The 26636-nt window shown below is 55.2% G+C and overlaps 8 protein-coding genes and 1 non-coding gene across 9 annotated transcripts; 3 read left to right on the top strand and 6 right to left on the bottom strand.

Annotated features, from left to right (window-relative positions):
* Positions 1-88: 88 nt before the first annotated feature.
* On the bottom strand, positions 89-191 carry BZA05DRAFT_t267. Its single transcript has one exon. It is a non-coding gene; the product is annotated as a tRNA-Tyr (tRNA).
* A 2536-nt stretch (positions 192-2727) lies between these two features.
* Positions 2728-3613, bottom strand: BZA05DRAFT_421688 (uncharacterized protein; the record flags this gene model as incomplete). The annotated part of the gene is made up of 3 exons (XM_051485747.1): positions 2728-3215; positions 3310-3448; positions 3509-3613. The coding sequence occupies 3 exons, from the start codon at positions 3611-3613 to the stop codon at positions 2728-2730; spliced, it is 732 nt and encodes a 243-aa protein (XP_051336082.1).
* A 1034-nt stretch (positions 3614-4647) lies between these two features.
* On the bottom strand, positions 4648-5865 carry BZA05DRAFT_157202 (uncharacterized protein). Its single transcript, XM_051479052.1, has 3 exons — positions 5509-5865; positions 4786-5450; positions 4648-4729 (listed from the first exon to the last, which is right to left on the bottom strand). The coding sequence occupies exons 1-2, from the start codon at positions 5708-5710 to the stop codon at positions 5002-5004; spliced, it is 651 nt and encodes a 216-aa protein (XP_051336083.1). The 5' UTR covers positions 5711-5865; the 3' UTR covers positions 4648-4729; positions 4786-5001.
* Positions 5866-7783: 1918 nt separating this feature from the next.
* BZA05DRAFT_409286 (putative COX1 assembly protein Shy1) lies at positions 7784-9613 on the top strand. The gene is made up of 5 exons (XM_051484780.1): positions 7784-7806; positions 7889-8339; positions 8432-8944; positions 9035-9140; positions 9219-9613. Exons 2-5 carry the CDS (start codon positions 8123-8125, stop codon positions 9319-9321), a joined length of 939 nt encoding a protein of 312 aa, XP_051336084.1. The 5' UTR covers positions 7784-7806; positions 7889-8122; the 3' UTR covers positions 9322-9613.
* On the bottom strand, positions 9394-11338 carry BZA05DRAFT_448255 (centromere kinetochore component CENP-T-domain-containing protein; the record flags this gene model as incomplete). Its single annotated transcript, XM_051487236.1, has 6 exons — positions 9394-9523; positions 9600-10065; positions 10115-10296; positions 10358-10775; positions 10961-11192; positions 11264-11338. 6 exons carry the CDS (start codon positions 11336-11338, stop codon positions 9394-9396), a joined length of 1503 nt encoding a protein of 500 aa, XP_051336085.1.
* A 1761-nt stretch (positions 11339-13099) lies between these two features.
* BZA05DRAFT_476773 (uncharacterized protein) lies at positions 13100-16024 on the top strand (the record flags this gene model as incomplete). Its single annotated transcript, XM_051488272.1, has 5 exons — positions 13100-13140; positions 14164-14234; positions 14286-14550; positions 14603-15205; positions 15395-16024. The coding sequence occupies 5 exons, from the start codon at positions 13100-13102 to the stop codon at positions 15933-15935; spliced, it is 1521 nt and encodes a 506-aa protein (XP_051336086.1). The 3' UTR covers positions 15936-16024.
* Positions 16025-17244: 1220 nt separating this feature from the next.
* Positions 17245-18930, top strand: BZA05DRAFT_378526 (L-Aspartase-like protein). The gene is made up of 4 exons (XM_051481857.1): positions 17245-17275; positions 17347-17429; positions 17493-18436; positions 18488-18930. The coding sequence occupies exons 1-4, from the start codon at positions 17273-17275 to the stop codon at positions 18856-18858; spliced, it is 1401 nt and encodes a 466-aa protein (XP_051336087.1). The 5' UTR covers positions 17245-17272; the 3' UTR covers positions 18859-18930.
* Positions 18931-20516: 1586 nt separating this feature from the next.
* On the bottom strand, positions 20517-22584 carry BZA05DRAFT_157337 (uncharacterized protein). Its single transcript, XM_051479053.1, has 7 exons — positions 22479-22584; positions 22223-22372; positions 21944-22154; positions 21747-21861; positions 21324-21660; positions 20743-21113; positions 20517-20678 (listed from the first exon to the last, which is right to left on the bottom strand). The coding sequence occupies exons 1-7, from the start codon at positions 22501-22503 to the stop codon at positions 20661-20663; spliced, it is 1227 nt and encodes a 408-aa protein (XP_051336088.1). The 5' UTR covers positions 22504-22584; the 3' UTR covers positions 20517-20660.
* Positions 22585-25810: 3226 nt separating this feature from the next.
* On the bottom strand, positions 25811-26518 carry BZA05DRAFT_438824 (uncharacterized protein; the record flags this gene model as incomplete). The annotated part of the gene is made up of 1 exon (XM_051486515.1): positions 25811-26518. The coding sequence occupies one exon, from the start codon at positions 26516-26518 to the stop codon at positions 25811-25813; it is 708 nt and encodes a 235-aa protein (XP_051336089.1).
* Between the last annotated feature and the right edge of the window lie 118 nt (positions 26519-26636).

Here is a 26636-nt window from a genome sequence, read left to right on the forward strand (position 1 = left end):
TTTCACACGTTTGTCTGGTCTTGAGTTCACACGTTTAGTCTTCCAAGCCAAACCTTATTCCAAACCACCCACTGGTAAAAAATGAACACGGTTCTGCCCAGGTTTGAACTGGGACCTTTCAAATGGACTTCGATACCAACAGATACCATTTTGAAGTATACTCTGCGTGCAAACCACTACACCACAGAACCCGGAGATGATATGAGCCAGCGTGTTACCTTTCTAAAATCGCTGCCAAATGGCAAAGGGTAATCTTATCTGATGATCCGCGCGATCTCTCGCGGGGAATTAGTTCCCAAAGGTGGGGGAAAATTGATTAAGCCTATTTGTACTACTGCGGATTAGAGAAAATATGTCCTGGCCGCCTCATCGGCCACAGAGGATGCCGCGAAAGTTCCCTTCAGGCTTCGCGGCCAGATCGTCCTCACATGCTCGAGGAATCCACCCCCTTCATTACGACAACGAGCGGAATAGGCAAAATGAGAAATTAGCAGGCTATAACGCGAGCCAGAGCGAGACAAAATTTCTGTCACACGGTTTTTTCCTTCCTTTCTTGACGAGACCGAGTGATATCTATGCACCAAGTGTGCTGGATACCGATACGGCGCCACGGTGTGTCACAGTACATCACTCGGCACGCCGAAACACACGCGCCATCAGAAATGTGTGTGTGTGGCGCACGTGGACTTATCCCGTCACGGCTGTGCCCAGCTGGGGCCTTACCCGAGGATTATTAGGTCCCAGATTAGATCTGGGGCACAACCACTGTGGCGGCCAATAGCATGGCCTTCAGGGGAGATATGCATGATCTATCACTCGGCTCAGCAAACTACCGGAAGGTTTTTTAATTCTGCCACATCCATCCACAGAGCCCGCTCAAATTGTTGGGCGCTGGTTAGTGGGTGATCAGAAAGCAGCTTGGACGGCTGGCGAACGAGTTGACCAGGTGGTCGTGGCGGCAAGACGGACGCGGAAGTCCGCGTAAGGCTGAGCGTGTGTGCCGCGAAGGCGGACTGGGCTGTGCACATATGTTCTATGCCACTGGGCAGAATTAGCCATATTTAGATGGGCCGGCCCAGGTTTAGACACGCAGCCCATCTAAAGGTGGGTCGATTCTCACCACTGGCCGGACCATGGGTAGAATTTTTCCTGTTCTTGGGCTGGTCCAGTAGTAGACGGGTTATCTCCGCCAAATGTGGGTCGGATCTGACATCTGGCCGGACCATGGGTACATGTTTTCCGATTTTTGGGCAAGTCCAGTTTTAGTCAGATTATCTCCGCCGAAAACAGCTAGAAAAGTTGAAATTTTCTTAGCCTGAACCAATTCTCGTCAATAACACAGAGATCAGACTAAGAACAGCCTACAACACACCCGTTAAAATCATGTCCGCCGTGGATGTCTCATTTCCACGTTCTCGGCAGTAACGATCCCATCAACTGTGCTGGATGGTGCTGTAGTAGAAGGATCGGTTCTGAGAAATAAGAGGGCTCGGGTGTAAGTGGAAAAGTTTGTACAGTAGCATCTAAGATCAATGCAGTGTTTGTTGTACATATTAGTGAGAATATAATTCAATTGCTGGTTGTTGAGGATTGGTACTACCGAATGTAGTCGCCAAAGTAGTACCGCAACTGTACAGCCAGCAGTGGTGGTGGTGGTGGTGGTGGTGGGGGTGGTGGGGGTGATCTCGAGCGCGTAATACTATTAGCGGGTTTCGGGTTCCGCATGCAACACTACCACTGGGCCAGCCCACTAAGCAATATTCTATGAGTATGTACTCTGGCCAGGGCGAGATATCCGGCTCCTGGGCCAGCCAAGCAGCCGGAAAAAATCTAACCATGGTCCGGCCAGTTGTTAGATTCGACCCACCTATACACGGGCCGACCCATCTATACACGGGTTGGTCCATCTAAAGAAGAATAATTCTGCCCAGTGGCATAGAACACATATATCTTTCAAGTTTCCATTGTGAGCTCATAAGTTTTTGTTGGTCGCCTCTGTACACGGCGTTACAGGCGGCAGAGCGAAGTGGGTACTGGGTGTCTGCAGGTACTGGTATCCAACCAACCACGGTTTCGGTCGTTACCACCCTTGCAGCCTTGCTGGCGGCCAGTCGGCCGTCTGCAGTGCGTGGTCGCCGGTATCACAAATCTACATACCTACATTCCTCCCAGCCGCGGAAACACGCTCACTTTCGCGGTCGAGAATCACGGCTGAGAATCGAGCAATCAGTGAGCGCACCAACGGCTGAACACCAGCGGCACCAACGCCCCCCCTCCCCCTTAGTTATATATGTACCGCCAGCTGTTGGTCACTGGCGCCATGCAGACGCTTTGGGCGCGTCTGCGGGGTCAAACTGGACTATCCGCGCTATTGGGAACCGGCCTGGCTTGGGTGAGAATAGAATCGGCTCTCAAGGGATCAGCTCAGATTATGATATGCACATCACCGATCAACCGTCCGGGACCCCAAAAGTGAAACGCGCTGTCACCGGTACACATGGTCGTGGGAATCATAATTCAACATTCGTAAACTACATGACATATATGTGAAAAGCTACCGCAGGAACGACCGGGACGTGAATGGACATGGGCATCGCAAATCAGAAATCTGAAAAATCAGGTAGAAACAAGAGCACGCATCCCAAACACAAGGCCGATTCGGTATCCCAAAAGCAGCCAGCGCGGCCGCGTAGCAAACGATAACTCCTCACGCCCCGTAACACACCACTACCTTTTTTCCGATGAAAACCAGCCGTCATACAGGTTTGATGCGTCTTCCATCGAATCGTTCAAGAGATCTCGGATCGCAATTCTCGGTGGCGTTCTGGATGGCGACGCAACCTGCAATCCGAAGTTAGGCGACGAGGGCGGCGCAATATCCCCGGGCCGCGAATCCACCACGGAGCGAGCCGAACGTGGTACCTGGTAAGGACTGGCCCGGTAGACGTGCTGTGACCACGGTGCGGGGCTACTACTACTACTACTACTACTATTACTCGAGGCCTCGCCGTGGCCGTTGTAGTGTCCGTGGGAAGTTTCGTAAAGGTTGCGCTGTTGCTCGCACGGGGGCTCGTCCGGAGAACTATCGACCTCGTGTGCAGCACTCGACTTCTTCAAGACCCGTGCGCGTTCGTCGGCGGGGATGTAGGGGCACACCGTGACGTGTGTTCGCATGCTCCGGACTCGGCTGCACGTCGCCGGCACCGCATCGATCGCTACATCGTCGCAACCCGCCGAATCATCAGTGTTCCGTTATTGCGAGCGGGATCCGCGCGGTGGAGATGATGATGAGGGCGGCCCCCGACTTACCCTGGCAGTACGTCCACTCGCTCGATCCCTTGATGGTCCCCCGCGGGTCGAACAATCTCCGTGCTTCCGGGTCAGTGTCGAAATCCCTGATGACCTTCCGGATGCAGTACCGACAGTACGCCCTCTTGTGCGTCGTGTCCTAGAGCCTGCAGCGCTTGTCATAGTGCTCGAGATATGCGTTCCACAGCGTCGGCTTGACGGAAATGCCCCTCAGCCTCTTGGAATGCGTTTCTCGCGTAGTCGGCTCTGGTTTTCGGGGCCGCGCATCCCGAGTCCTTGTGGATTGGTTGGCTCGGGACGACATGATGCGGATAGGGTGGAGAAGAGTGGAGGAGATCAATGGGGGACGGGAGAGCCTTGACGAGGTGCTAGGGGGGCAGGCTGGAGCCCTCACTCTGCGGCTTTTAACCACCCATCAATGGTGCTGGGAGCCGTGTGGGGTCCGATCAATAGCTGACCACAAGATTTCCACCTCGACACTGTCTATCGGCGGCATTTCTGCGTCCATGTACGGCGGTTGGTGTCGCGAACGGCGGCACGTAGGTCGTGGGGCCAGGGTATGGGCGATGAGGAGAAAACACAAAGATAATAGGGGATACGGCAGTGCGTGCGTTTGCTTGCGGTGACGGTGACGATGCTCTGATTATTTCATTAGTGGGCGGCGCGGATATTTTCTAGGCGTATCACGTCACTCGATCTTCACCTGGTCACTCGGATATCGAAAGTGCAAACGCCCTCCGCGATTTGTCCCGCGCGCAGTCCGTAACGGCCGTACGCGGCAATATAATGGATTCCTCTCCCTCCCTGTCCCTCAGGCCGCGTCACGATTGTCCAGTCATGTCGTACGCGGAAACCAACCGATTTTCTCCTTCCCTCGTCCCGCGGACCGCGTCGCCATAGTCCACTAGGGAGTAAGGCCGTACGCGGCAACAGCCTGATGCTCTCCACCTCCCTATCACTCAGGCCGTCCAGACCGCAGAAACATCCCATTCCTCGTGCCCCATTAACTCCAGCCCCATCGGCACCGCTGGGACCAATCCGCGCGTAACGAACCTGCCGACAATTAGAAACCCACGGAGCTTCCATTCGGTACGAATACTCACCAACGATGCATTGGCGACGGGAAAACATAGACCTCCTGGTCGCGCTGGAGCGTCATATGCAGCCACCCCTTGCGGTAGCACTTATTCAGCGCCGCGGCGCCCACGGGGTGGTCGCGCGGATCGACGTATTCCTGCTTTACAGCGAGCGAGAAGAGGTTGCTCATCCCTGGACACCGCAGGTCTTCGCGCGTGGATAGGCCCTTTGCGAACGGCTAGCAGTTCAGGTTCAGGTAGAACCATTCGAAGTCGCTGAGGAGCGTGGTGGCGAATAGGGCACACGTGAGCGGCTTGCGGAGCGAGACGTGGGATTGGATCGTCTGGGATGAAGGTCAGTGAAGGCCGTAACCGCAGCCCGAGGTCCGGGGATGCTCACGGAGTTCGCGTGAAGGATCGTTAGTAATGCTCGCAATCCCCCAACGTGACCTCCAGAAAGCTTGTACAGCCCGTCGACCAGATTTCGTGTGTATTTCGGCTTCTCTGGCGATCATACGGTCCTTCCGTACCTCTCGACCACATCTTCTGCCTCCTGGACGGTCAGCAGCACACTCACCCTGTCCTCGGACTGCTGACAGTCGAGCAGTCCTATCCGCTATAGCAGATCAAGGATGGGCGGCGATGTGCCGCCGCCGGGATCGACCGCTAGAGAACTCGGACTGCCGTAGAGCGAGAACAGGCCGACGCAGACACCACTCGATTGTTTTTCGGTCGCCTTCAGCAACGCTTTCCACAGGTACTGATTCCGGAACATCATCTGCGCCTCGTCGATGAGGAGGACTAGTTTCTTCTCGCCCAACAGCTGCTCCATTGTCATCCCGAGTATGTCGTCGAGGAACTGTTCGGTGTGACGAGGCCGAGTGACGGCGTGCGGCCACTCGACGGTTACCACTCGGTGGTCCGGGAACTCCCGGGTGATGTGCCGCTTGATCAGGGATACGAGGACGGACTTTCCCGAGGCGGGCGGGCCGCGCAGGTGGATGAGGCGATAGGTCAGCAGTCGGTGCACGATCGCCCGGACGGTGGTTTCGCGGAGGGAGTAGCCTGCGCGAATCATTAGCACGAGATGGAGCGCATACGATCCGGGTGAAGCTCTACACACTTTCCGGGATCGTGACGGGATGCTGTAACCTCCCGAGCTCGCAGTCTTGGTCTTCGTCGGCCGTGTGCTGCTCGCCAGTGAGGGATGAGCTGGAAGCATTCCGGGCAGGCACCGACGGCCCAGCTGCCTCCGAGACTTCCGGGGCTCTAGCCGGACACTCCCGCCCCTCACTCGGCACACGGGTCTCGCGGTCGACGTTCATTCTTCGCGTATTCTTGGTTGGGACGTGCGTGCCGGGACGATTTTCCACTACTTCGTCGATGGTGTAGATATACACATCTCCGACCACTGGAAAATCTTCACGGAAGGTGCAAAGTCAGGTAGGTAAAGAACGCAGAGATCCCTAAATGCACTTCTCGAGTTTACGTCATTCTGACACCAGGTCGGCCTCCCAAGTTTCTCACGTTCCACCAACAACACCAACGACTCGTGCACTTTGACAATATTTGGACACTTCACGATCCACAGCAGCTGGACGTACATACGGAACGAGAGCGCCCATCCAAGGAACATCGATCTGTCATCCACGCGAACGAACAGGAAGGAGGAGGACTCTGTCGCGTCACGCAAGATGATCGTCTAGGCGGATCTCGAAATCCGATCAGAGTCAACCCGGTAGAGAAGGCTGAGAGGCGAGGAGCGTGGAGGGCTTGAAATCGCCGGCCGCTGAAGCTAGCGGGCGCCATCACTTGATATGATCGGATTTTGTCTCCGTAACCAGTCGGCTTTTAACTTTCGACTCCGAGCGGGTGCTGTGGAGGGCACTGTCACTAGGTATGTGATGGAGCAAGCAGCCACCGCTCAAGCCAACCCCCAAGTTTCGTGACTTTCGACGGAGGGTGCTACATATGTGGCTTTTGATTCGTGAAGAATGTACATACCGCAACGAACCCAGGTGCGTGACCCCCCATTCGGGGTGTCGGAAGGCGAGCGCTTCCAAAGCTTCTTGCTCACTCCAGTGTCCCAGAGTCATATATCGAATCAATCGAACGTTTCAACCCGGCTACTAAAACTACGATAAGATGGTTACCTCGGTGACAAGAGGAGTACGGTACTTCGACTACAGCCACGAACCACAACTCCAGGCCACGTTGAACGGTGGAAGCGTGCCGATTCCCGGATTCGAAGCCAGGTGGCAGGAAGCCGCAGGTTCTACGCCCTCGCCGAGCGAGCACATGGCGTCTCGTTTGTTTGTTTGTTTGCTTGTTTGCTCGAACATTCTCGTATTCGGTGCTGCTATAGTCTCGTTTGTTTATTATACCATCCTCGTATTCAACCTATAGAAATCGTGGCGGCGTACACCTTTTCCAGGTCCTGCCCACATGGTCTAGATCACTCGCACGGAATGCCCATCCGTCCGTCTTCGTTGCCCGCCGCCGCCTGGGGGCTGTCACAAGCAAAACGGTCGTATGTAGCTAGCACTAGCGGTTGCGCCCTGAGATTTAGGTTTCCTCAGCAGGCTTGCCCCGGAGCCCCATCTCGACTCTCGAGTTGCATCTACCTCGCACCGCCGATGCGAGGTGTTTAATGGCTCCTAGTTACCGACTCCTTGACCTCATCGCGTACGAGCCTAAGGTCGTCGGGAAGATTGCCTGAAGCTTTTCCGTGGGTGAGCTGGGGTTTTCGACGACCGTCCGCGAGGCGACATTGCCGTCGTGATCGGCATCGGAACGATCCTCTTCCTCCATATGTTCGGAGGCCGGCAGAGGGATCGGGCAATGGGGGCTGCAGTGGTAGCTGCGGAGCTGATGACGTATCCGTTATTTTTGTTTGATCATCGTTGCATTGGACCTTCATAGGTTATGGCAGTTACATGGCCGATTCCAACCCCACTGTCTCCGACCACCGGCAGCAAGCCCGTTATACGTTTCCCACTGCCCTCCGCCGACCTATTCTTTTTGAACGCACCAAGGAGATTACATACTCCTAGGTTGAGAGAAAAGCACCAAAGAACCGGCTTCTTGGTCCATATCTCGTCCCGTCCACCCTCCGACCAGTTCGACGGGGAAATCCAGAACCTCGTCCCTCCTACCGGATTCTTCTCGTCCCTCCGCCCCTCTCTTAGTCTGCCTCTGTGAAGATGCCGGACTGGTCTTTGGGTTAAGCACACCTTGAGGGGGGGGGGAAGTGAGGGGAGCTCTCTCCTCCTTCTCCTTCCCCTTCCCTTCCTACCCTCCCCTACCCTTTTTCCCGCCCTCGCTGCTCTCCGAGAGCGCCGTTCTCGCCCCGGTCCTGTTATATATCGGCTATACTGATAGCGTCTCCGACGCCACTGCGCAAATTCGTGACGTCGTCTAGGTACTGGACCCTTCAGAATTCTGTACCAAGTGTTCACATGGTCCGGATCCAGTCGAGTGATATGCTAATCATTTCCTGCTAGTCCGATAGGTAGCCCGAGGTGAACGGCAAAGTTTTGCAGCGTGTGAGCTTTTATATGGCGAGTGATAGATGATGACGCCCGTAGCTAAGCCAAACTAGGACAAGCGAAAGCGATGACGGAGGAACCCGGTAACTGCGGTTCGAGGGCAATCCGCTCCATCCCACTCTCACACCGACAAAACCTCTCGCCGATCCTCTCGCCGCTCCACCCCCGCATCGCATCACGAACAACACCATGGCCACACCACGCCTGCTCTCGCGGCTTCTTTTCCCCGTCCCGTCCGTCCGCACGGCGGCATTCACACGAACGACGCCGCAGCTCAGAGCCACAGCGCAACGCCGCTTCGCCAGCAACCCCGCCGACCAGCCCGGCTTCCAGTCGATCCTTGACCAGCCACCGGTTCTCGTGCGCACAGGCCGGAAGCGCCATGGGCCCGGCCTGCTAATTCTCAGTGCGCACCCCTTCCGCATCCCTCCCTGCCGTCCACGCGTCACCCGTCGCGCATCACCGCCGTCGCGTGAATGCTATCTAACGCACGCACAGTCGCGATCCCGGTCACGGCCTTCGTCCTGGGAACCTGGCAGGTGAAGCGGCTGGAATGGAAGACGGCGCTGATGGCGCGGCTCGAGGACCGGATCGTGAAGGCGCCGCTCGCGCTGCCGCCGCGGATCGATCCCGCCGCGATCGAGGACTTCGACTACCGGCGGGTGCTGGCCACGGGGCGGTTCCGGCACGACCAGGAGATGCTCGTGGGCCCGCGCATCCACGACGGCGAGAACGGCTACCAGGTTGTCACGCCGCTGGAGCGGCCTGGCGGCACAAAGATCCTGGTCAACCGCGGCTGGATCGCGAAGTCGAAGAAGAACCATAAGGACCGCGACCGCGACACGCTGCCGACCGGAGAGGTCACCGTCGAAGGTTTGCTGCGCGCGCCGTGGAAGAAGAATATGTTTACGCCCGACAACAGGCCCGACATCGAGGAGTTCTATTTCCCCGACATCGAGCAGATGGCGCGGTTAGTGGGTGCCCAGCCGGTGTGGGTTGAGGAGACTACGGGTTCGCTACATCTGGCATCTTGACACTTGCTTGCTTCGCGATACGCATTTCCGGGATGGATGGACGTTGTTGACTCTTTCTGCCGGACAGTGCCTGATTTCATTGACGAGTTGAATGCCAAAGCCGCAGGAAAGCCGATTGGCAGGGCCGCCGAGGTGAACATACGCAACAACCATCTCCAATACATTATCACATGGTTTGTCTCGCCCGGGTCCGATCGCCGACAGATGCTACTGACCTCACACGAACCGCACTGACATAACTGAACTTTGAGGTACGGTCTTTCATTTGCCACATCTATAATGCTGTACATCCTCGTCCGAAAGCCCGTCGGTGGAACTATGCGAAGAGTCCGACAGAGCAAGGACTGGGTGTAGTTGCATCCCCTCCGTCGCTCACTTACTTCTCCTCGAACCTATCGTACACAACGAGAAAAAAAAGAGATGGTATTATGTCTTGCGTGTTTGCTTGCCACGACCCTTGGGCGGCACTGGCATGCGAATGTGCTGGGCTAGCTCGCGGGGTAGATGTTTCTGTGCTAGCGAAAAGAGAGTTGTGTGCGGATTGATGCGGCGTTGTCTGTTGCAGTGTTAGAGGAATACGTCACGAATCCTGTACGATAACAAGAAGAAAAGAAAAAACATGCCTTTTGAACATCATCAAAGCATCTGAATCATCGATGGTCTTGCGCCCTGCGTGGTCGGCATATGCACCCAGGTCCACCGATGCCTGCTCGAAGAACTTGTCCGTTGCCGCTTCGAGGATCTTCAAGGTCTCGTTCGAGATGTTGGCCCCAGCGTACTGTTGCGCCAGTTTCTTGATGACTCGCTTGGGAAACGGCGGATATTCGACTCCGATAGCCGACGTGTTCATGATCCTCTTTTTTGCTATCTTCAGCGGCTTCACGGTTGGCCTCCGTGCGCGTGCATCCGCGTCGATACCCACGTCGTCGCCTTCCTCGTCCATCCGTATTTCAAATCCTCCAGGTCCGAATTCCGCCATATCCTCGTACACATCCACATCCGTGTCTTCTAGAAGTTCTTCCCCGGCCTGCATGGAGTCGTCTCCGAGCATGCTGGTCATCCCGGGACGGTTGGTATTGTATATTCCGGATCCTTCATCTGCGCAACGTCAACTTGTTGTCCATGGACATTACATGTGGGAACCAACCATGCTTGTTTCCACCGCTACCGTCTTGAAGTACCTCGATCTGGAAGTCGTCCACCTCGTCGTGATCGGGTAGAAGCATCCGGGATTCATTGCTCCTTTCCAATGAATACGAGTCGTCATCGTTCTGCAGGATCGACAAGCGCGAGTCGCGGTCACGGAAGGATACCTGCGTATCATCGAGTCTATCCCGGTCAGCACCTGAATTATTCTTTCCACACATCCGGAGTAGAGGGAATATCCTACTCGAAGCCGAATCCGCGCCGGGTGGTATTGTTGAGATGTGCCAGCGGATCGTCATCCTCCTCCAACATGTCAGGTATTCCGTAGTCCGAGACTCTATGGCGAGCTCTCCGTCCTGCCTCGATCCCCAAAGAACGCCGTCGTCGCGAGGAGCGCACATCTCCATCCTCGTCGCCGGGCAGCTGAGACAATTGCGGCACAGGCAGGTCATCGTCACTGTCGTCACGGTAATCGTTGTAGTTGAAACTCAACCTCGGCGGAGCTGGCATTTCATCGTCGTCATCGTAGATTTCGCCGACAGGTTTCTCGGGGTACATGACGATCGCGGAGGAGCGGCGGGGGCGGCGTGATGAGGGTGGTGGTTTCGGTGTCATCGAGGTGGGGGTGTTTGGATCCGGCAATTTGCTCCCCGGGGCAAGAGCTAGAACCGACCATGTCAGCAAAGAATAGGGGGACTCTGGGTAGAGGGAGCTGGAGGGGAGCTGGGGGAAGCTGGGGGGAAGCTGGGGGAGAGCTGGGGGAGAGCTGGCGAGAACGACATAGTCGAGCAGACTCTTCACACGCAAGCCAGCCGCATTCCCGAGCTGTAGGGAACCACAATATTACCTCTGCTCAAGTTACGCAGCATATCGATATCGGAGACACGGCTCTTGGATACCAGACTCCGTCTCCTCTCCCTTCCGAGACTTAGCCGGCGCTGCTGCTCGAACGCGCGCAACGCATGCGGAGACTTCGGATTCAGTCGGCCCGCTGCCGGTGTCCTCCGGACCGACCGAGGAATCGGATGTTCGGGCGTCTTCGGCTTCGGCCGGTTCTCGACTTTGGCGAGCTGTTGGAGCTTCGTGGCCGGTCAGCAGGATGCGCACCGCATGCCGTGCGCGGCAGAAGAGCAGCGAGAAAGAGTAGTACCGTTCCAAAGCTAGAAGTATCCGGCGCCCGTTCGGACGAGGAGCCGGCAGGGGAATCCTTCTTGTTCGTCGCCATGTCGGTGGTGGGTTGAGCCGACGCGAGGGTTGCGGTGCTCGTGATGCGGGTACAGTGGAGTCGCCCAGCTGTGCACTAGACGGAAGACACACACAGTGGGATACAGTGAGGTACACTTGGCGCGGGGTAAAAGGTCACAATGTTCGTGCGAAGCGTGGACTGGTGGGACACGAGCAGGTGGATTCGCGTGGCTGTGGTTGGGGGGAGACGCGACTGCGAGGGGAATGTGTTTTGGTTTGGAATGGTGTACGAGTATTCACGCGAACGTCAGCCACTAGTTATCAAGGGTTTATCGCGATAATCATGTGGCTCAACTCATGCCACAACTATGCAAGGGTCAATGTTGAGCCACTCCATTCTCTTTCTGTCACACCAGAGAATCTGGAAACATTGGATCGTCTCAACGGCCTATCTCCGGCATATCTCTAGCAGGAGCGGATTACTACGAAGGCCAACCACCTACAGCCACAGAACCGTAAAAAATTAGTTCCATCCGAGCCAGCAGTTCGGATCCTACACCAGCGAACTTTCATTGCACAGAGTCTGCGGTAAGACCTTTAATGAACCTTTTGAATCGAGTCCACTGTCCCTCGAAGTTCTTAACCACGCAGTTGAGAAGCTCATTGTACAGGCGCAGGTTTATTTTTGCTTTCGACAGGATAACCGGCGCAGAGTGTTAGGTGTGTGCCATCGTACGGGTTCGGTGTTGACATTCTCAGGTACGGATCGAGCGTGAGAACGGGCGAACAAACGATCATGGCACTATGATATCGTCAGCTTTTATGTAAAACGTGCGAGCAGGGCATTCCGCCCCGCTTTGGGAGCGTGCCTGCATAATTTTTCCTCTGGTACATACCTCTGCTTTCCTTTCTCCCGGTGGAGGGCCTCGGCCCGATGTCCCCGCCTCTCTGCCATTACTCGCGTCTTCGGCTCTGTAGCCTACCGTTACGTGCTCGATCGCTAGCTTTGCCTCCGTTGCTAGTCTAGGACCCGGTCTGGAGGCTGTGCTTTTCTGCCGTGATGCTTTCGAAGCTTTGGCTTCTTTCCGTTTGGTGTTTATTGTAGGTTTACGGCATTCCCGGTGGAGCTCGGATACTGGTCTTCGGAGGCAATCGGTACCGGTGGTGTGAGACGTACGGAAACGCAGTAATTCCTGTCCGGATGGCCTATCCATCAGCAAACCCGCAACATGAACAACCGAATTCATAGACTGTTGATATTATGCGTCTTGTTACCTGTTTCCGGTGTCACTGCTACTTTCCACTTTCCTTTGCATACTGCACTCATTTCCTTCGTGGCTTTGTCTGTGGCGTCTCATCACAATCAGCCTCGTCAGCTGAAAGCCTTCAAGCCCCCAGCCTAGTCCGGCGACGACTATCGTCGTGTCCTCTGTCTGAGGTCCGGCCTTCTCGTCGTCTACACGAGCTCGTTTCCCTTATAAGCTGTCCTCTTTCTCTTCTTTCTCGTATCAATACATCAATCAAGTCAAGTTCTTCTCCAAATTCCAACATAGACCGTACATACCATTACGAGTGATACCTTCCTTCAGCAATCACTCGGATTCGGTCGATAATGGAATTGCGAGAGCTGCCGGCACTGTATCTGGTCAGTTAAGCACACAAGTGCTGGTGATTCCCCGAGGGCAGTAGGTTACTCTGGGGGGCTGCAGTATTAAAGGAGCCGGGCCTAGCACTGCCTCCTCGTTAACCAAATAGTCCATGCGGCGTTGCAGAACAGATGAGAAATCCCCCAAGATTCACTATGAGGCCGAGTTCCGAGTGCAATGGACTGAAGGAGACGTGGTACGTGACAGTATGAGGTCTCTAGGAGCAACAGACAGGATCCGACTCGAGTATCAGCCGAGTGCGAGTCGACGGCCTCTCACACTCTATTACTATTAATCGCAGCTCACGGGCGATTCGCTCCCTGTTCTCAGGCGGCGCTATCAGGAACCACCATCCGCGAATCGAATAATATGGGAAACAAGAAGTAGCAACACGAGAATCGGTAATGTGTCCGTGATGGTGGGAAGTTGACCGTTTACCAGGATCAGAGCAGGTGCAACGTACGTGATTATCAAGAACAACGAGAGGACGTCCGGAAGCTAGAACGGGGCAGTTGGCAGTCGACGTACTATGAGTACGTGAACGTGGGGCTCGAATAGGTACCGGTCCGAGCCCTTCCCTTCTGGAACAGGCCCAAGGCTTGTCGGCTGAAGAGGGCCTTTCAAATGTTTTGTTCTGGCCACGTGACTGATCACGTGTTATTTTAGTAAGACGGGGCCCCTGTGGAGATCATGTCAGTCGACTTAGCGCTGCGTAGGAGTGCACCGATCGGGTGGGACCTGACTAGACCTGAGTGGGACTAGTTGCCGAAGGCGCGGGACCCTAGTGGGCTTTGGTGGGACTTTGGCGAGCCTGGATGGGACTTCGTCGGACTTGAGTGGGACTCGCTGATGGGGGATCGAACTTTGTACAGACCTGACGAGGCCACCTGGCGAGGCCAGCTGTCTTGGAGGTGATGCTCATTGTCATCGGTGGGAGACCCGATGCAGTGCGTCCAACGTTTAATTGTTTTTTGCTGTGACTATATTTGCCGTCCTGGCTCGTCTGGTTTTGTTTTGTTTCCATCCTCATCCTCGTCCTCGTCCTCGTCCTCGTCCTCGTCCTCATCATCATCATCATCATCAAGAAAACTGTTTACTCGAGTCTAGATATTTAAGTTTTTGAACCTTAACCCTTTTTGGGTCTCTTAATACTACCCTCACACACCATTTCCGTTCTCTAACACACGATCCCGCTTTTAAAATACACTCACCCGCAAAGCCCTCACCCGCAAAGGAGAAGGAGTAGGAAGGGAAAGGCTAAGGAAGACGAGAGCACGGTGGAGGCCAAAGGTGCCAATCACATGTCCTCTATATCTCCCAACTCATGCTAAACGTGTACAGGGTCAAGCAGTACCGACGAGGGCAGCCCGATGGAATCACTTTCACGGCTGCTCGCAGAATTCCGGGACGACAACATCGAGGCTGTAAGCCAGTTGAAAAGTGCATCGCGCACATTCATTTCATCCACTATTTTGGATGATGAGATGTTGAGTCTGGAGAGCCCAATAACGGAAACTCTTGCCTGGGCACTCCAGAAATACGGCCTGTCAACTGAGGGCTACGATACCTACGCTTCGTTGTACATGCTTGGATGTAGTTCCAATTTGTAAGTACACACCACAATTCTCAATTTAGCGGACTTCCTAATCGTATATCAGGATTACGCATGGAAGATTTCCCTCACCTCTTGTGGAGCCAGGCGATGTCTACAGTGTCAGGGACAACCGATACTTGAAATGCGTCTGTTTTCCAGACGTTTTCCCCCTCACAGCGGCGGTCGAGATCCCAGAGCTTCCCCTCCCCCAAAGTGCACCTATGGGGCTCGCACCTATGCGGATGGGATTTTCAACCAGAATTTCTGTGGTTGTCCTTGCCGCCATGACCTCCAAGGAGGAATCTATCGGGGATCTCAGACTGGTGAGCGATCTACCGGTCGTTGTCATGGAAGGGCGGTTTTCAGACCTCGGGGATTCGGCGCATTCGGCACTAGTCCCCGAGGACACATCGCAGGCAATTGAACAGGCGTGGAAGCTTGTGGAAAGCGATGTGCCGCCGTACAGAACAGCAGACCGTATAACAGAGCTCGGGCGTATCGCGACGCACCGAGCCACCGACGAGGAGGTGCCGATCAGGATCGGAAGTAGTATCGGTACGGCGGCTGGGGAGGATAAGGGGACAGCGGGCCTTTACCTCAAGTCTTCGATTGGCGTGCGGCTGCTGACGGCCGCTCATGTCATATCTCCTCTCGTACCCCGCTCTCAGTATGTTCTTCCACCGGCACATGCGATCACCTCCCCCAGTCGCCTGGATTGTATCGCGCGAATGAAAGATCTGCTGCGTGCCCCGAAGTCCGACACTCCCTAAAAACTTACGCCGTGGCTCTCGGCCGTGAGGCGCGTCTGTGGCGCTTTCCAATATGGCCAGCTAGGGGTAGATGAGGAGGGCTACAGGGAGGACTGGGCTCTTATCAAACTCCGAGACGGTTTCGTCGGCAAGAACGGCACTTGGTGGGAGAAGAGATTCCTGGGGAAGTTGAGGATCCAATGGAAACTAGTTCGACCAGAGACAGAATTCACCGGAAAAGTCGTCAGTTTCGAGGATCCAGCGCTAGGAACTAGTGATGTCTGGTTTAAGGATGGAGCGACAACTGGTTGGACGGCTGGGACATTGATCTCGACGGAAGTACATTTGTTTCTCAAGGGGACCACCTTTGGCATCACGGAATCGGAGGGCATTCACCCAGCCAATATCGAGAGGGCGAAAGTTCACACGATCAAGGAAATGAGGGGTGGCACTTTTGCAACGGGTGGAGACAGTGGGAGCGGTGTGTTCAAACTCACGCAAGACGGCCGCGATTTTGTTTTCGGGGCGATGGTGTTGTCGAGTTTCACCCTTCTGGTGAGATCGTCGCTGACGATGGGTGTTCCGGCCACCAGAGTTCTGGCTCAAGTATCCAAGGCGACTGGCGTGGAGTGGGCGGTTGCGGATTAAAGGACCATTCTGTACTTTTTAATAGTTCGCGGTTGTTCTGTTTGTTTCAACTCTTGTATTTTCTTTCTGTTCTGATGGATGTGGGGAGGAAAGCCTCACTAGACCTGAAGGAGGAGGATGAGGAGGAGGATGGGGAGGAGGCAAGCATCGCATCGGGAGGAGAGCAAGAGTGCCCAGCAGGTTACTGTGGTGTGTGGTTAGCTATCAGTGATTGAAGCGTGGAAGTGGAAGGAGTGGAGTGGAAGGAGGGGGCGGGGGGCGGGGTCGGCGCCGGTGCGAGGAAGTAGGAAATGAGGATATGCGGTGATATTTTCTTGATGCGATTTCCTTTGTTATTTGTTTGGCAGGCAGGCAGCGGCGCCACATCGTGCAGGTTGGTAACGGGGTCTCAACCTCCGGCGGCCAGAGTGGGCAGGAAAGGAGTGTGACGGTTCGCCATAGTCCAGATAGGCTGTATGCGAAATAAACTGAAGATTTCTCTCTCTCTGAAAGTTTAAGTACAAGTATCATGACATGCGGCGCAATTTAATACGGAGGTTCTATCGGTGAAGTGTGCACTTAGACTGCTGGTGGCCGGGGGCCTGGGTGAGGGCTAGTGAGTGAGTGCAGCGACGAGGTGGACGTTCTGGCGATGCTCTATGCAGGAGCTCGCGTAGCTAGGCAAAGTCGCCATGCGTTCCATCTCCGGCTTGTCGACATTCTGAGCAGCTGGAGATAGCAAGCTGGCAGCTGGCTCCGAGTGATTTCCTCAGCACCGGCAGATCCAGGTCGGTCGGATACGGCCGGCGGGGGGTCAATCTGTACCCCTGCCCGCCCACGCAGATCCGGGCCCGAGACCTCCGGACCGCACGGAACAATTTCCTCGAAGCTCTGGCTTTTCCTGGCGGAGCTTTCACACCGGTAGCTAGTAAAACATTTGTGGAAATGACCAGCCGGGTAAGAATCGAGTGATACCGTATGACCGTCCTTACCGAAGCGTGCTCCGTGACGTCGCCGCGTTCTTCCGATCTGCTCCGTGTCCCCTACAACTTACGGCCCGGTTTAGCGAACTTGGAGGAAAAAAAGTTCCACCTCTCGCACCCACTCTGTCCTCTTCTCTTTTTTTAAGCTTCTCCCGCTCTCTTTCTCCTTCAACCAAGACAACACACGGACGCGACAAGATGTTTTCCAGACACACACTACAAAAATCAATCTCGGTGACACGAGCAGGAGCTCTGGGTGGCACACGGTTGCTGTCGGCTGTGCCCCGCCGACCGAGGTTCCTAGCGAACGCCCTTGTCTCCCTCCCATGCTCTCCCCGCACCTCCTACTCTGCATTCTCCACAAGCACATTCAAGATGGTATGTTTTTGACATTTGGCGGGTCTTGCGTGGGTTCGACGCACAGACTGACGGGAACCGCACGATGACAGGTAAACGGAACCAGAATTGAGAAGGACGCCTTTGGAGATGTCGAGGTCGCGAACGACAGGTACTGGGGAGCGCAGACGCAGCGGTATGTGCTACTATGGGCGGGGTCCACAGGGGGAAGTTGTTTGTGCTGACGATGCGACGATAGCTCGCTCACCAACTTCAAGATCAACCAGCCCTTCGACCGCATGCCCCCTCCCGTCGTCAAGGCCTTCGGTATCCTGAAGCGCGCCGCCGCAACCGTCAACATGACCCACGGACTCGACCCCAAGCTCGGAAAAGCCATCGAGCAAGCCGCCGATGAGGTCATCTCCGGCAAGCTCCTCGAACACTTCCCCCTTGTTGTCTGGCAGACCGGTTCGGGCACGCAGTCCAACATGAACGCGAACGAGGTCATCTCCAACCGCGCGATCGAAATCCTCGGCGGCGAGATGGGCTCCAAGAAGCCTGTGCACCCTAATGACCACGTGAACATGAGCGCCTCGTCCAACGACACTTTCCCGTCAGTCATGCACATCGCGGCGACTATCGAGATCCAGGAGAAGCTGCTGCCCAGTCTGAGGAGTTTGCATGCCGCCTTCGAGGAGAAGGTCAAGGCGTTTAACCACATCATCAAGATCGGCCGCACGCATCTGCAGGATGCTACCCCGTTGACGTTGGGCCAGGAGTTCTCCGGATACGCCACTCAGCTCGAGTACGGAGTCCACCGGATCGAAGCCACCCTCCCCCGCCTCAAGATGCTTGCCCAGGGTGGAACCGCCGTAGGAACCGGACTCAACACCAAGATCGGTTTTGATGTGGCCGTCGCTAAGGAGGTCTCAAAGCTTACGGGCATCGACTTTATTACCGCGCCGAACAAGTTCGAGGCCCTGGCAGCGCACGATGCCATCGTCGAGGCCAGTGGTGCTCTGAACACCCTCGCGTGCTCGTTAATGAAGATTGCCAACGACATCCGGTACCTCGGATCCGGACCTCGCTGCGGTCTTGGCGAGCTGTCGCTGCCCGAGAACGAGCCCGGATCGTCGATCATGCCTGGAAAGGTTAACCCCACCCAGTGTGAGGCTCTGACCATGGTCTGCGCGCAAGTCATGGGTAAGTCTTTAGATCCTGTGCAGCTGCTCACGGAAAGCTAACATCTCCCAGGAAACAACATGGCCATTACCGTCGCCGGCTCGCAGGGGCAGTTTGAGCTCAACGTGTTCAAGCCCGTGTTGATCCGCAACCTCCTCCACAGCGTCGTCCTTCTCACCGACGCCATGAAGTCTTTCGAGGACAACTGTGTCGTGGGCATCCAGGCCAACGAGGACAACATCAACAAGCTCCTTCACGAATCGCTGATGTTGGTGACGTGTCTCAACTCCAAGATTGGCTACGACATGGCGTCCAAGGTCGCGAAGAATGCCCACAAGAAGGGCACCACGCTGAAGCAGAGCGCGCTGGAGCTTGAGGCCCTCACCGAAGCCGAGTTCAACGAGCTTGTCCGACCGGAGCTGATGATCGCCCCCAAGGACTAGACTACCTAGGCGCGGAGGGACAAAATGTGGCGTTTGGCGGGCGGGCGGGCGGGCGTTTAGATCAGTTTGGATTTTTTACTTTTCTTTGCTGTGCTGTGCTGTGTGTAGGGGCGGTCTGGATTTTGTACGATGGTTGGATGGATGGATGGATGGATGGATTATTTCATGGGAGGCGGAGTTACGAGAGGTGGATTGAACGGACGATACGATACCAAAACTTACTTGCATGTGTGGACGGACGGACTGGGAGTGGCGGATCATTGGTTGGCGGTTGGGATTGAATTCTACTCGACTCGACTCTCATCTGGCGAATTCGCTGTGTGTGTGCCTCGCGTGACTATGATATGTTGAAATGGGCAGATTCCGAGAGGGCCACTGGTTGAAGTAGCCCTGGACAGTGGTGATGAAGTGGCTTATGAGTGAACTAGCACTCGCCCGCTCTGGGTAAACTGGATGGCTCGGTCAGATGACTAACGCGACCAGACTAATAGCTCGGTCAGATGAATACATAGCTCGATAAGCCAGTAGGTAGAGTAAGGAGCCGTTTTTTTTTGGTTCAACCATCCCAGTATTGGACCTCAGTAGATTATGGCTGAGTACACACACACACCGACACACACACACACACACACACACACACACACACACACACACACACACGCAGATTCCCACCTAGCGCCCGGCTTCAGGTGAGACATCTCTGCTCTCTGCTCTGTTGCTCTGTTGCTCTGTTGCCCCGATTTCTACTGCATAGCTCCGCTAGATCGGCCCGGTCGAGCGGGCCGTCTCGACTCGGGGCAAATCCGCCATCTCGAGTCGATTACCGTGATTGGCTGCGGGCCCTCGCCGGTCACGCCATCGCGCGGACAGTACAGCAGTCCATCAACCCGTATCACTAGAGCCATTACGGGAACGATTCTGGTTATTCACCAGATTGACCGAGTCAATCCAAGAACCGACGTCGAGTGCTGTGGTGTGATCGAGTCCGAGTCCGAGTCCGAAATGTCGCTGCTCCACCTCATCACTCCGCGCACACCCACTCTGCGCATCCATCCACACATCCGTGCACCATGAGGTGGCCTTCCTCCAACGTGCCATTGCTACCGCTGCTGCTTCCTCGCCCGCCGCCGTCGTGATGGTCCTGACTTAACGCCGAGTGACGAGTGACGAGTGACGAGTGACGAGTGACAAGTGTGTCGTTCTCGAAAGAGTATGTACTCGCCATCCTCTACCAATCCCCTAGCGGGAATGTATACTCACTTGGAGGCTGTGACTGCTACGCTTTCGAGCTGCAGTTTGCGGTTTGGACGTCCGGGACCACAGCGTGGAGTAGGTATATTCCCATAAACATCATCAATGGATCTCAAAAGTTTCCTTTATTGTGAATCCCAGTGGCTCCCAGGCACCCACTGCCCCTGTATTCAGCAATCATCGTTAAAGCACCGATATTCCCATTCCCCTTCTCGTAGGTACACCGTAAACGGCCCAAACGGCCCAGATGAGCCCAACCACTAACCACCAAGCAAGCAAGCAGATAGCAAGCACTTAGCAAGCAAGCGGGTCGACATTCAAATTCCAATCATGATATCTCCCAAACATCCAAAATCCATCACCGCAACGTAAGTACTTAGGTATGAAACGCAGACATGAAATGCAGATACAATATCATATAGGAGGTATGCAAAAAGGATAAACAATTTTGCTTTGCGGAAGAAAAAATCCAAAAAACTTGCGGCAGAAGAAACACCCGCAGATAGATAGACAAAACAAACACCCGTTAAGCACATAGATCAAGCCGTATCTCAATAGTCCGCCAGATGCTGTGGGGGTCGGTCGTTAGCTAGGACCGGTTGGGTGGACGGGTGAGGATGTGTGAGGACATACCACCCAGTCGGGATTCTCCCTGAGTCTGGTATTCAAAAACTTCTCCAGTTTGGTAGCATTTTTCCAGTAGGAGGTAGTTTCATTATTGTACCTGCGGCAATTATTAAAGATCTTTTTAGCGTCTCTCACGAAGTCTCCAGGGGTGGTGTAAGCGTCCTCCTCGAGGCGGTCCTCCATGGTCTGCAGGTCCATCGGCTCCGTGATGACGCGGTAGTAGTCCGGCACCTCCTCGTGGTCCACCGGCTTCTGGAATGGCCATGATGATTGGTGGTTCTGCATGTCCGTCAGAAGGTGCAAAAGTGACGCGTAGTGCGGCCCGTGCTTCGGCTGTCGCGCGAGCTCGTCCATCTCTGGTGACCAGCCGGCGTCTCCTATGGATACAGAACTGTGTCAGTAGGTAAGCAAGCATGCATGGGTCAACCCTGCCGTGGATATAGTGGACGGTGCGTACTGGCATGGGGGGCAAAGCGTGGTCCGTGGATAGAGTGTGTGGGGAAAGTGGTGGGTTGCGGGAGGGAAGCGGTGGGGAAAGTGTGGGAAAAAGTTGGGGTTGCGGGGGGACGGGAGGGACGGGGACGTACTGATTGCCTGTATCGACGAAGGATCGATCTTGCAGGGCCCATTGGCGAAGGCTGCAGGCGGCGCATGCACGATGTGGGATTTCGAGCGCGCGCGGATCATGGCGTGGACGGCTTCCTTCTGCTTGGCCAGCATGCGCGCTACTGCCAGGTACCGGACCCGCGGGATCATGGTGCACTGCATCAACGTTCCGCCCTCGTAGTCCTTGATGAAGCCCATCCATTTGTGCGATTCCAGCGTGATATCCTTGGTGAAGCCCTGCTTCTTGAAGTAGCCGATGGCGTAGTTGTCGGCGTACGTCAGGAAGTGCTTCACGTCCGAGGTTGATTTCACGTAGTCCTGCGGATTGGCGGTGAGCTCGAGGACACGACGACACCGACAACACTGATGAAACCGACGGGGAATTGGGAGGGGCGCAGCTCTACCTTGAGGTGGGACATCAGATGGGCACCGTAGCCCTTCACCTGTTGATCCGACGAGACCGCACAAAAGACAATCTCGGCAAACTCTCTGCCCCTGAACGGGCGATAGGTGATGCCTCTGTGGTGGACGCGATACACGTTTAGGACACATTGTACGCGCCGCGCGTTCTAGTTCGGCCTGGGTAGGTAACGGGACTCACCCGACCACTTCCAGCGGCATCTTGATGATGGCCATCGAGAGGTGGGTGCGGTCAAACACGAGGCGCGCGATGTAGTCTCGGGGCATCTTGGGCAGCTGCTTCTGAAATATGGTTTTGAGCCCCGCGAGCACGATGGTGCTCTCGCGTTGGCCATCGTTGTTTACCACGCGGAACTCGATTGCGCCTTTGAGCTCTTCCTGATGGGCGGCAGCTATTCGATGGGTAGACGCGTTTCACGTCAGCAAACGGCGGACACGCGGGCACGTGGAAAGCACGCACATAGGAACGAGAGCGCGCCTTTGGGCTCCTCTTTCTGGGGAGGCTCGACCTTCGCAGGCGCTGCCGCGGACTCCTTGAGCCGCTTTGACGACGACGACGACGCAGCGGTGTTGTGTTGATCCTCTGACTTTCGCTTCCAATCGGCCGACCCTATCGGAGTTTGGCAGGCATCCGGTCAGCACGGGGCACGCCGGGGGCCGCAAACGACGACGACGACGAGAGGAGCTCAACGCAACGGACGGAAGATTACTCTTACTATCACCTCTTCTCAGAACGGGCATCGTGGAGATATTGGGGAATGAAGGCTTTTTTTTCCTTTCTTTCGGGCGAACCGGCAATCTGGGGGGGAGCACGGGGGGCGGATGAATCTCAGGAAGCAGCAGGCGAAAGGGGGGTCGGGGGTTAACTATCAGGCTGTGACGGGGCGATGTGGGAGTACACGCTCTAGAGGACAGGGCCAGGGTGCTGGAAGTCCACGATTGAAGGAGGAGCTGGTGGTGATTGGCACCGCCTGGAGAACGCGATGTACGATACAGCTACAATACCACATTGCTGTTGGTAATGTCGCTTCCTGTGGGCCGGACGTGATTCGCACAAAGCCTGGAGAAAAGCGATATACGATACAGCTACGATATAGCGACGATACCGCATTACTGTTGGTAAATGTCGCCTCCTCCTGGCCCATTCCCCCCCGGATTCCGCCCTCAATCCTTATCTTTCCCCGCACCCAGCTCGGTCCAACAGGCGTGACGCGAGTGCATGGTGCTCGAACACGCCGGTCCAGTTCCCACTCCCTAGCTAGGGCGATATCGATATTCCGCAGCATCATCGCAGCTGCATCGTCAGCTCGAGCTGCCCCACGACGACGCTAGGAATCGACAAACCTCCGACGGCCCAGGAAGTCGGGACCGACGCGTGCGTGCGGGGTTCGCTTCGATCGCGATCGCCCATGGTCCTTGTCGCTGCGGCCTGCGGCCTGCGGCGTGATCGATACAGTGGGGAGCTAGTTGACGACTAGTGCTGAGGACTCGAGCAACCACATCCTTCTCGTTTCTCCACAACCTGTTTCGACATCCGAGCCGAAAGAACAGTCCAGCCGTGCAATCCAGACCGCAGCATGTGTTAAAGGTCATGCTTCTCGATCTCGTCCACTGGAACCGCGACCACGCCGAAAAGACCCAAAAGTCGCGTCTCCGCGCACCATCGAATCGCCATCACCGTGACAGCCACCAATCCCCAACCAATCGAACGAACCCCTCACCCTGTTTCTCAAATACCCAGAGCTATCTTTCTGCCATGGAAGCTCCTGTCCCCCTCACCATGCCGAGAACGCCGCCCGAGAACGCCACAAACGCCGAGAAAGCCACAATGGCCACCAAAAACGCCGCCACCAATAGGTACTGAGCATCCAGAATCTCCAACTACACTGTTTGCCACCGCTCCATCACCAGTGTTGGATGCAAGCCACACGCATCAGGGCATCAGGGCATCAGGCGTTGTGAGACGTGAGGCGTGGGAGGGGGGAAATTGGCTTGCAGGCTTCATACCTGTTGATCTTCAGTGTATCAATCCAGCAATCATATTCACACCACCAAAAATTGCACAGGTCGTGTATCGGCGTGTGCGACTGGTCAAAACCATGAAGCGGGTGCCGTGAATAGGTGGTGAAGTGGCGCGGCATCGTGTATGTACCTAGGTACGTACGCGGTGTACGAGGGCGTGATGTGTATTTTTAAGATCGCGCGGGAGACGTGTCGAAGGCTATTGGGACGGAAGTGGTAGATATAGTTTTGCTTGCGGGGATAGGAAGGACAATGTATATACCGATGGCGTACACGCAGTGCGCACACACTTATCAACCGTTTTTTCAGTGCTCACTCAGTGCTCACTCACTTCAATTAGTTATCATACCATGAGGATATGTGAAGTTCATCATCGTCACGCTCATGAAATGAAATGAAAGCCACCCACCCGCCGAGATCGATACGGTACCTGTGATCTAGGTCGGTATCGGATGACTAAACTTTAATCAAAGAGCTGCCGTGCCGATGCACAGGCCAAGTGCTGGATTATCTCTCAAGCTGGAATTATGGCGAGATCTGAGGAGGAGAGGTAGCTACCGGGTCGGTGCGGGGCGGGGCCTAGATTCGATGGTTACGCGGCTACGGCGTTACGCCGTACGTCACGGCGTTTTCACGCCGACTCGACGGCGCCCGTGATACATACGGTACCGATCCTTTGAGTCTTGACCTTTGACCTTTGACCTATGACTTTTCCAACTTAACTTAACTGGAATCCCCTTGTACCATACCATAGGCAGGTAAGTCTGGGTCGCACATAATACGTACCGTATACCTACGCGTTCGGACTGAAGTCAATTTGAACACTGAAGCTTGTATGGAGAGAGTTACCGGTATTCCATGTACGGACTGAGTAGGTATTGCGTTTTAGAGCTACACTCTGTCTACCGTAGGTACACTCTAACACCAAATCCCTCAACGAAACAGACTTTTGCAGCCTCGTCAAGACGTCAAGTCGTCGAGTCGTCGAGTCGTTCCACCACCACATCATGTAATTCCCTAAGTTCGAACTTCGAACTGCTCTAGACGAGCTGATGGCGAATATGGTCGGCGTCAGCTGAGACGCTACTATCGGTATCCGCCTACCACACCACCCAGCGGCTTATGTAGCTCAACGCCCTCCCGTAGAAGCAAGGTTGACGCCTTTACTGTGGCCAGCGGAGGCAAACACACGCTATCACTCACTAAGTGAGATTTTATGAAGGTGTTGCTCTCCGTCCTGGCACTTAGGTCGCAAGCAATTATTGATTAAGCAAAAAAAAGCTCTCTGTCCTAGCCGTTCGAACGGGGTGATATTAAAATCATCTAGATAAGTCGCATGCAATTACTGATTAAACAAAATAAAAACGTCCTGGCCGTTCCATCAGGTCTACAGAGCGCATCAAACATACTGCAAAGGAAAAGCAATGGTCCACAGCTCACCTCCGACTCTTCGACAGAACGCTAGCGGATGCCATAACGAGCAGCCCGCGGACCGATCCAGGTCAGCGTGTTTCTGTATTCTGTCACCTTGAACTATGTAAATCGCATGCAATAAATCACATAAATGATTAAACAAAACCCTCAGAAGCCATCGTATCTATCGACTCCATCATAACACGATTGTATTCCGCACTTCATACCAGAAATCTGCAGCATAAAAAGACAAAACATTTGAATCACCCCCTCTAGGTAGGTAGGTAAGCAACTAGCTAACAACAATACGGCAAACGGCCAGTATTATCTCCTCACAAGCCAAACATATACCTACACTTACATTTATACCCGCACAGGGAATGGCACGACTCCAGCTGTTTTTTTGTTTATGTTTAACAATTGCTTGCTTGCGATGTATGATTCACGAACCCAGCGCTATGTATTGTACCAAGCGAGCTTGACGACGGAGGCTTTAAAATAAGCGGCCGTCCACTGACAAAAGACGGCCGCAGGAGGACCCAAGTGACCTAACCAACCAGCCAGAAGCCTCGAAGCCCTCAGGGAATAACCCGGAAACCCCATGGACCATCGCTTAACCGGCGGGTCCATGCTCGGAGGGCGGGGTCTGCTCCGTGGTCGGCGGATCGGTAGCCGCTGTCGAGAGCAGCTCCACAGCGGCCGTAGCGGCCTCGGCATCCGCAGTCCCTGCAGCGGGGGGCGGAGACTGGTCCTCAGCGGCAGGATCGTAGACGGCGCCATGGAGGCGGCGATTCCCGTCCGGCCTGCGGTATCCGCGGAGCACCAGTAACGCGTCAGACAGGGACCTTGCAAGGAGCTGTGCCACGCGGTGGCGGTAGCTGAAGACGTACACGCCGTCGCGGGCGACGAACAGGCAATAGCGGTGGCTCTCGTCGAGCAGGAAGCCGAAGCCCAGCGGAGAGGGCACGAGCCCGAACTCCTGCCGCAGGTACCGGTAGTGCGCGAATTGCCGCACCGAGCCCGGACGCACTATGTTGCAGAAGCCGTGCCAGCCGCAGCACGCGAATAGCCGCGCGAAAAGGACGTGGTGCAGTGTTTGCATGCGTGATGGTGCATGCAGCATCGTCGTGCCGGATCGCCGGTCGTCGGTGAGCCATTCGGGCCCTGAACGGTCGGCTGCCGGATTTTGGGCTGTTTGGGCGGGCTGGTCAATCGCGGCGTTGCAGGGAGCGTAGGCGGAGTTGGAGTTACATTCCGGATCGGAATCAGAGTTGGAGCTGAGGGGGCTGAGGACAGAACGACCATCTGGAGTCTGAGACATCGTAGGGTGTGGCTCTGGGTGGAGGTACGATGAATTCTACTGAGAATGGAAAAAGGTCGCTCGTGAGGACTCCGGTTAAGGGGAACTTCTATCTTCATATAATGTATAGTGTTATACT

Source organism: Tricharina praecox (assembly GCF_024521635.1).
Source record: "Tricharina praecox strain CBS 144465 chromosome Unknown BZA05scaffold_29, whole genome shotgun sequence".
Lineage (NCBI taxonomy): Eukaryota > Fungi > Ascomycota > Pezizomycetes > Pezizales > Pyronemataceae > Tricharina > Tricharina praecox.

What these genes read in the sequence shown, in the direction of transcription:
- BZA05DRAFT_157202 (XM_051479052.1), bottom strand. Translation starts at nt 5,710, where the DNA reads ATGAACGTCGACCGCGAGACCCGTGTGCCGAGTGAGGGGCGGGAGTGT. An exon ending in TCCCGTCACGATCCCGGAAA is followed by an intron (nt 5,451 to 5,508) that starts GTGTGTAGAGCT and finishes TGATTCGCGCAG; the next exon opens with GCTACTCCCTCCGCGAAACC.
- BZA05DRAFT_378526 (XM_051481857.1), top strand. An exon ending in TGGGGAGCGCAGACGCAGCG is followed by an intron (nt 17,430 to 17,492) that starts GTATGTGCTACT and finishes ATGCGACGATAG; the next exon opens with CTCGCTCACCAACTTCAAGA. An exon ending in GGTCTGCGCGCAAGTCATGG is followed by an intron (nt 18,437 to 18,487) that starts GTAAGTCTTTAG and finishes AACATCTCCCAG; the next exon opens with GAAACAACATGGCCATTACC.
- BZA05DRAFT_409286 (XM_051484780.1), top strand. Translation starts at nt 8,123, where the DNA reads ATGGCCACACCACGCCTGCTCTCGCGGCTTCTTTTCCCCGTCCCGTCC. An exon ending in GCCCGGCCTGCTAATTCTCA is followed by an intron (nt 8,340 to 8,431) that starts GTGCGCACCCCT and finishes ACGCACGCACAG; the next exon opens with TCGCGATCCCGGTCACGGCC. An exon ending in CTCCAATACATTATCACATG is followed by an intron (nt 9,141 to 9,218) that starts GTTTGTCTCGCC and finishes CTGAACTTTGAG; the next exon opens with GTACGGTCTTTCATTTGCCA.
- BZA05DRAFT_157337 (XM_051479053.1), bottom strand. Translation starts at nt 22,503, where the DNA reads ATGCCCGTTCTGAGAAGAGGTGATA. An exon ending in AGGCGCGCTCTCGTTCCTAT is followed by an intron (nt 22,155 to 22,222) that starts GTGCGTGCTTTC and finishes CCCATCGAATAG; the next exon opens with CTGCCGCCCATCAGGAAGAG. An exon ending in ATCTGATGTCCCACCTCAAG is followed by an intron (nt 21,661 to 21,746) that starts GTAGAGCTGCGC and finishes GCCAATCCGCAG; the next exon opens with GACTACGTGAAATCAACCTC.